The sequence below is a fragment of the Zonotrichia leucophrys genome, chromosome 26, assembly GCF_028769735.1.
Source record: "Zonotrichia leucophrys gambelii isolate GWCS_2022_RI chromosome 26, RI_Zleu_2.0, whole genome shotgun sequence".
In the NCBI taxonomy this organism is placed as follows: Eukaryota; Metazoa; Chordata; class Aves; order Passeriformes; family Passerellidae; genus Zonotrichia; species Zonotrichia leucophrys.
The window spans coordinates 1,660,245-1,668,249 of NC_088195.1; the positions used below are offsets into that span (position 1 = coordinate 1,660,245).

At 63.6% G+C, this 8,005-nt stretch overlaps 1 protein-coding gene across 1 annotated transcript; it reads left to right on the top strand.

The window, feature by feature from the left end:
- On the top strand, nucleotides 1–7,621 carry SPDEF (SAM pointed domain containing ETS transcription factor). Its single transcript, XM_064732894.1, has 6 exons — nucleotides 1–272; nucleotides 4,531–5,004; nucleotides 5,549–5,746; nucleotides 5,832–5,879; nucleotides 6,259–6,399; nucleotides 6,495–7,621. Exons 2-6 carry the CDS (start codon nucleotides 4,557–4,559, stop codon nucleotides 6,671–6,673), a joined length of 1,014 nt encoding a protein of 337 aa, XP_064588964.1. The 5' UTR covers nucleotides 1–272; nucleotides 4,531–4,556; the 3' UTR covers nucleotides 6,674–7,621.
- The last annotated feature ends 384 nt before the right edge of the window (nucleotides 7,622–8,005 follow it).

Below are 8,005 nucleotides of genomic sequence, written 5' to 3' on the forward strand. Positions count from 1 at the left end.
CCCTGCGCTGCCCGCGGAGCCCCTCGGGGTGCCCGGTTCTGCTCGCTGTGCCCTCCCCGCCGGTGCCCACCGGGGCCGATGCGGCTCAGCTGAGCGGGGCTCGGTGCTGCCGGCCGGGGCTGGGACCCTCACTGGGGCTGGGACCCCTCACCGGGGCTGGGACCCTCACCCAGGGCCATGTCCCACACACACACCGTGCCCGGTGCCGCAGGGACGGCCGTGCCCAGCCTGCGCTGGCACCCATGTGGATTCTGAGCTCGCACACCCTCCAGGTAAGGCGCCCGTGCTGCCGCGACCCCCGGCTCCCCCAGCGCCCACCCAGCCCAGGGTCCTGCTCCTGGCACCAGTCTGGGCTGTCCCGTGTCACATTCCCACCCCACAGCACCTCCAGGGGCCCTCAGGGCTGAGCAGGGACAGGCTGTCTGTCCCTCGGTGTGAGGTTCTTGGCATTTCTTTGCATGGTGTCACCCAAAATGAAACGGGATTTGCTATCCTTGTGTCTTTGCAACCTCCTGATGCTCAAGCAGGGAGGGTGGGATGGAGCCAGGACTCCTGGGGCTGCTGCTCCTGAGCCCACCTGGTGACAGCTGTGACACCCAGGGTGCCACCAGCCCCTGTGCCAGGCAGGGGACAGTGAGCTTTGGGGCACCGTGGGGCAAAGCAGCAGCTGGGACCCTTTATGGAGCACCCTGGGGGGCTGTTGAGGAGCTGCCAGCTCTGGGGTGTCTCTGTGAAGCTGAGCCCCTTGTCCCAGCTGCTTTCCTGCTGGGGTGGTTTTTGTGTCAGCCCTGAAGTCACTTTGGTTTGGTTTTCGTGGTTCTGCTCGGTTGGTGAAACACAAACACCGTGAGGGTGCCAAATCCCCACAATAGCGGTGCTCTCTGGGGCTGGGAGCACGGGGGGGATGGTGCTGCTATAAATAGGGGCTCCCTGGCCCCAAATGGGGAACACCAAGCTCTGCTGCTCACCGGGGGCACAGCGAGCACCAGCCTTTGCCCGGGTCACTGGCGGGTGCTGCCTGTCCCTGTCACTGCTGTTTGCCTCCTGTGCTGATGGAGAGGGCAGCCTGACCCAGGGCGTGGGGACCTCTGGGGACACCTGGTCCCCGTGCCAGCAGCCATGCAGGTAATGGCAGGAGGAGCCAGGGCACCTCGGTGGTGCTGGAGCTGCTGGGGAGCTGAGAGTCCAAGCCCTCAGGGGTACATCAGAGTGAGCCTGGGGCTTGTCCTGGCCCCAGCCCTGTCACCACACAGCCCCTGGGCTGTCACCTCCCCAGCCCCTGCTCTGTCACCTCCCCAGCCCCCCAGGGCTGTCCCCAGTCCCTGCCCTGGCTGTGGGGAGGCTCTGACCAATCCTCCTTCCTCCACCCAGAGATAAGGAGGGTGCGTGGCACAGGGTTTGGCAGCAGGACGTGGCACAGCTGTCACTCTGGGGCTTGCATGGGACATGCTGGCAGGATCTCAAGTTGTCAGCAGCCTCTGAGCACCCACCTGGGTGCCGGCTGCAGCCCTGGCTTTGCTCTTTTCCTGCTTCACCCAGGCTGCTCTGGGACAGCGCTGGGTGTTGCACATCCCCAGCTCCTCCTGGGACAGCCCAGCCCATCCCTGTCCCCACCTGGGGCTGGAGGTGACCCTGGAGCTGGCCCTGCTCCTTCTCCCCCTGCCTGGGAAAGGCGTTCGGAAGTGCCCGGGGGTTTGGGATCCATCCCGGGCTCTGCGGGCAGCGCCCCTCCCGCGGCGGGGCCACCCTGCCGGTCCCACAGCGCTCCGGCACAACCTGTTCCACCGCTGATTGGATTTTAATTAACGGGCCCATTGTTCCAGGGTGGGGGGTGGGTGAATTTATTTTTTGGGGTTTTTTTTTCCTCTCGCTCTCAAGGGCCCATCCCAGCCTTCCACCCTGAGCCACGGTGGGCTGCACTTGCCAGAAGAGCTGGGGGTGGCACGGGGGTCCTTGTCTCCATCGTGTCCCCCTGGGCTGTGGGGTCTGTGTGGGGCTGAGCTGTGAGCCAGCAGCACCCACAGCCCCGGGCTCGGGCTGGCTCCGTGCCCTGGGAGTGCAGGAGCCCCATCCCAGCCCCAGCTCCCCATCCCAGCCCCAGCTCCCCATCCCAGCCCCAGCTCCCCATCCCAGCCCCAGCTCCCCATCCCAGCCCCAGCTCCCCATCCCAGCTCCCCATCCCAGCCCCTATCACCCCATCCCAGCCCCAGCTCCCCATCCCAGCCCCAGTTCCCCATCCCAGCCCCAGTCCCCATCCCAGCCCCAGCTCCCCATCCCAGCCCCAGCCCCAGCTCCCCATCGCAGCCCCAGCCCCAGTTCCCCATCCCAGCCCCAGCTCCCCATCCCAGCCCCAGTTCCCATCCCAGGCAGAATTCCCCCGGAGCAGCAGCCGGGGAGCTGCCAAGGCTGATGCAATGACCGGCTCAGCCTGGCTCAGCTCGGGCAGGGTTTTGGTGCCGTGTGTGCCCGTGCACCTGGGGCTGCCCCTCCAGCTCTCCTTTTCCAGGGAAATGCACAAAGGGGAAGGGGAAGAGGGGGGAAAGGGCCGCCTGAAGTGGCTTCTCAGTGCAAACAGGTCCCACCCAGCCCGGCCGCCCGCGTGCCACAGCGGGAGAAAGTCAAACAGCGGCCCCCGCCCAGGGAGGACAGCGCCCTTGGTGGGGCACAGCTCAGCCTTTTGGGGACACTTCCCCAGAAATTGGGTCTCTCTGGTCCCTGCTGGGAGGGGGAGAACAGGATGAGGGTGAAGGTGGGGCTGGGTTTGTCCATCCTGTGGCATTCCCAGGGATGGTTCCACAGCCCTGCTCCGCCATGGGTGAGGATGAACCGTGACCTCAGAACATCCCAGAGGCTTTGGGAATGAGGCACCTGTCCCCTCCCAGACACCCCCACGGCCGGCACTGAGCAGCAGCAGGAGCTGCACAAGCTGTTACCAGTTCCCTTTTGTGCTGGGAGCAGCGTGAGGCTGGATTTAGGGCTGATCTCCTAAAGCTCTTCTTTTAATCCCGAGCAAATCAAGGAGAGGTTTGGAAGCAGGCACCATCTCTCAGGGAAACTGTTTGGGGATGGTGGGGGCAGCCCCAGACCAGAAGAGGGTTTGGGTTCCCTTTCTCCCTCCTCCTCCTTGCTGCAGTGCCACCAAAACCACTCAGGGTTGTGGGCTCCAGCTCCTGAACCCACAATATCTCCCCAGTGCTATTTAGGTGTCCCTGGCTCTTCTACAGGTTTTTCTGAGCTCTTTGGGCTATTCCAAGGATGAAGTGATGAGCGTGCCCCAAGTGCAGGCAATGCAGAACTTCAAACCCATATTCCTGGGAGCACTGAACCCTCAGGAGCTGCATTATCTCCCCCCTGAGCATGGGACACAGGGCTGGGTCCCCACTGTCCCTCCTCCACTGACCACCCCGTGCTTGGGGGCTGTGTTCTGCCTGGTGGAACCCTGTGGGATCTTTTCCTCTCATTTCTTTTAAACCTTTCCCCCAGAGCTGGGGTTTGGAGCACAGGGCACCCCCTTTCCCTGGCCACTGCTCCCCTTCAGGGCTGCCTGGTGTCCTGAGGGGTTTCAAACTTTGCACACTCCTTTCCCAGTGCCTGCTCCATTGCTAAAGCTCCCTTTTCTGCCTTTAAACCACCAATTTGGGATGGTTCTTCTTCTTCTCCTTGTAAAATGCGGTGCTGAAGGTGGAGGAGCTGGGCAGTGCCCTGGCCATGCCCATCAGCAGCTTCTCCCTGGCAGGGGCCTCCCTTTCCCAAAGTCTCAGGATGGTTTTTGGGGAGGTTTCTCCATGGATGGAGGCATTCCTTGGTGTTGCTGTGGAAATTCAGCAGGTTCATCCTGTCCTCCATGGCCTCCAGGACTCCCAGGCTGATTTGGGGTAGTTTTTCTTGCTAGAGAGTGAAGGTTATTGCAATTGTCCTGTCTTACAAGGAAAGTTCTCATCTGGGGGTTGATAACAGCGACCAAGGGCTGGGTGCTGGGCTGGGTCCCACCCAGGGATTTGGGTCTGGGGGCTGCTGTGCCTCAGGTGGAAGCAGCAGAGGATGATTTCCACCCTCAGAAAGCTGTCCCTGCAGCTCAAGCATCCATTGTCACCCCAGGGCTGTCCTGGGGGAGTCCCCCCAGTGTCCCACAGTGCCTTCCACCCCTCGGCTCCACCTGGGACTGAGCTGCTGCCAGCCTGGGGTGCAGCCCTGGGGGGACCCTAAACACCCAGACCCCAAACACCCAAACCCTAAACACCCAAACCCCAAACACCCAGACCCTAAACACCCAGACCCAAAGCAGGGGTCAGATCCTGCTCATCTCCTCAGCTCCTTCTCCCTGCTGCCTGCTGCTGCTGTCCCAACCCGGAGCCAGCCCCCCCAGCCGTGTCTGACCCCGTATTCCCCGCAGGCTGCCGGGCACAGTGGGGCTCTTTGCCGGGTTTTTCCCCTCTAACAGGCTTAGTCCGTCCCTTTGTGCCTGGCTGCGGGGCGGGAAGGCAGCAGCGGTGCCGGGCTCAGCTCTGCCCCTCTCTCATCCCCGGGCAGGTTCGGAGCCGGCGCTGAGCAGAGGGATGGGCAGTGCCAGCCCCGGGCTGCCCGCTCTGCCCCCCGGCCGCCTCTCCTGGCCGGACCCCGCGCTGCTGCCGCCCCCCCGGGACCCCGACCCCCGGCGCTGGGGCTGCCCCGAGAGCCCCAGCCCCCCCGGGACCCCCGAGCAGCCCCTGCCAGCCTTCTGCCTGCACTACTTCGACATGCTCTACCCGGAGGACACGGCCTGGGCCGCCAAGGGCAGCGGGGAACCGGCCCCGGGCAGCGGGCAGGGCGGGCGGGAGGAGGCGAGGAAGGAGCCGGAGCAATGTCCCATCATCGACAGCCAGGGGCTGGGGCTGGGCACCGAGGGGGACCTGCAGGACAGCCTGCACCTGGAGGAGCACTCGCTGGAGCAGGTGCAGAGCATGGTGGTGGGCGAGGTGCTCAAGGACATCGAGACAGCCTGCAAGCTGCTCAACATCGCCGCAGGTGCGTGTCCCCGGGGCAGGGATGGGTGTGCGGGGTGGGAGCCAAAACCACGCTGAGTTTGGGGGGCTGCAGCTGCCTCTGGGGGTCTGGGGAGTGTGGCTGCCCCACATGGGAGGAGAGGATGGAGAGGATGGTTCCTGGGGGGCTGCAGCTGCCTCTGGGGGTGTCTGGGGAGTGTGGCTGCCCTACATGGGAGGAGAGGATGGAGAGAATGGTTCCTGGGGGGCTGTAGGGAGAGAGCAGGGGGGTCTGGGGGAGAGCAGCTGCTCCACACGGGAGGAGGGGATGGTTCCTGGGGGGCTGCAGCCATGTGTGGGGGTCTAGGGGAGTGTGGCTGCCCCACATGGGAGGAGAGGATGGAGAGAATGGTTCCTGGGGGGCTGCAGCTGCCTGTGGGGGTCTGGGGAGTGTGGCTGCCCCACACAGGAGGAGGGGATGGTTCCTGGGGGGCTGCAGCCATGTGTGGGGGTCTAGGGGAGTGTGGCTGCCCCACATGGGAGGAGGGCTCGGCTCCCTGGCCACACTCACCCCCCTCGGCCCCCAGACCCCATGGACTGGAGCCCCGGCAATGTGCAGAAGTGGATCCTGTGGACGGAGCACCAGTACCGGCTGCCGCAGATCGGGAAGTCCTTCCAGGAGCTGTCGGGAAAGGACCTGTGCGCCATGTCCGAGGAGCAGTTCTGCCAGCGCTCCCCCGCCTGCGGTGACATCCTGCACGCCCACCTCGACATCTGGAAGTCCGGTGGGTGCCGGGGAGGGAGCCGGGGAGGGTGGGCGAGGCTGTGCCGCGGGAGGTGCCCCCCTGATGCCCCGCTCCTCCCTTGCAGCCGCCTGGATGAAGGAGAAGGCTGCCCCCGGAGATGTCAGATACTGCGGTGAGTGCTGCTTTGGGCAGGTCCGGGGTGCCTGGGGGATCCCTCCCTGTTTAATTGCAATTACCCGGAGCTATGGGATCTGGGCGGTTCATTCCCTCTGCCCCAGAGCAGCCCCAGGGCTCTCTGCAAAACCCAGCGAAGGGGAAACGGCTCCATCCCCTCCCTAGCGCTGTCCCACAGCCCTGCACCCCTGCGGGCTGCACAGGGACAGCACTGAGCTGCTCTCCCTGCTCCAAGATGGGGAGAGGAAAGCAAATCTTCCATACCCAGAGCCGGGCTGAGTCTGGCTGGGAGCGGGGCTCCCTGATGAGGACTCGAGCAGCTCCCTGGGGTGATGCACAGTCCCTTCCCTCCTCTCACCCGTCCCTTCCCGTGGCAGGAGGTGACACCGGCTGGGCCGACAGCGAGGTGGACTCGTCCTGCGCCGGCCAACCCATCCACCTGTGGCAGTTCCTCAAGGAGCTGCTGCTGAAGCCGCACAACTACGGCCGCTTCATCCGCTGGCTCAACAAGGACAAAGGTGGGCGATGCGCTCCAGAGGCCCCGGGGAGGGCGCTGGGGGGCTGAGGCGAGGCAGGAGATGCTGTAACCCCCCGTGCCCCCTTCCCCTGCCAGGCATCTTCAAGATCGAGGACTCGGCGCAGGTGGCGCGGCTGTGGGGCATCCGCAAGAACCGCCCGGCCATGAACTACGACAAGCTGAGCCGCTCCATCCGGCAGTACTACAAGAAAGGGATCATCCGCAAGCCCGACATCTCCCAGCGCCTCGTCTACCAGTTCGTGCACCCGGTGTGAGCGGCGGCGGGACCGGGGAACCTTGGCTGCTCCCTCTGCCCCGGCCACGGAGAGCAGCAGGACCGTGCGAGGCTTCCCCTGCCAGGACCTGCTGGCACCGGACACAGGGACCCCCTCACCTCCAGCAGGCCCTGGTGTGGGGCAAGGACCGTGCAGAGAGCCCTTGTCCCCCACGGGAAGGGTGGGCACAGTGCCTGGGCTTGTCCCCCCTCCTCCCTCCCCAGTTGTGGCTGTAGGTGGCTTCACCCAGCCATTGTTCAGGGAGGAAAAAGCCTGGGGCATGAGCTGGGACAATGGCACCCACAGGGACACCCACAGGGACAGGGACATCCACTGCTGCTCATGGTGGGCTCCTGCCCCAGTCCCTGTGGGAGCAGCCTGGCACCTGCCAAGGGTGCTGCCTGCCATGGATCTGTGCCATTGGAACTTTGGGCACTCCTTGGGACAGGTGCATCCCCCCTTTGCTGTTCACTCCAGGACATGCTCAGCTGCTCCCCTTCACAGGGACTTGGGCCTGCACATGGGAGTTCTGTATCCATGGCCCCATCCTCGTGCACGGGGCCACCAGAGTCCTCCCAAGCCCCCAGGTTCTGTGCCCTGGCTCAAAGCTCTTCCCTTGATCTGGATTTTACTTGGACTGCCTGATTCTGGAGTTTGGGGAAATGGAGATGGCAGCTTTGCCATTTCCCTCTGGACGATAAATCCAGAGTGTGATCCGTCCAGGCTGGACTGGGGCAGAGCTGGGAATTGCTTCACCTGCTCATTGCACCAGAGTCAGAGTTACCTGGCAATGTTGATCTTTTATATTATAGGCTTTTTTTTATTTGGTTATTTGCTTTTCTGTTTTGGCTGGTGATGAGTTGTGGTTTAGGTTCAAATGCCGAGGGTGGCCTGGGCTTCCAGGGATGTTCTACAGGAGCTTAAAAGGAAAAAAACACCTGATTCTTGGTCTCTTGATTTTTTTTCCTTCAAAAATCCGCCGGTGCCAGCTACTGCCTTTCCTTTCTGTTCTTGCTCCGTGCTGTTCCCATCCTGGCAGGAGGGATGGAGGGCAGTGAGGAGCAGGGGAGGGACGAACATTGCCTTTGGAAAAGGGAGTGGAAAAACAAAAAAATGGGAGGGAAAAAGAGAAGCAAACTCTTTCTTGTGATTTGCTGAGAGCACCTGATGGCAGACGGTGCGGGGGCACTGTGAGGACGGGCTGGGGGTGCCAGTGGTGCCCCAGATCCTGTGTCCCCTCACCCTGGCATGGTGAGGGAGGGCAGCAGGTGACATCCCCCTGCTTTCACAGGCTCAGGAGAGCGCTGGGTCAGGGCTGGGGCTTGGAACAGC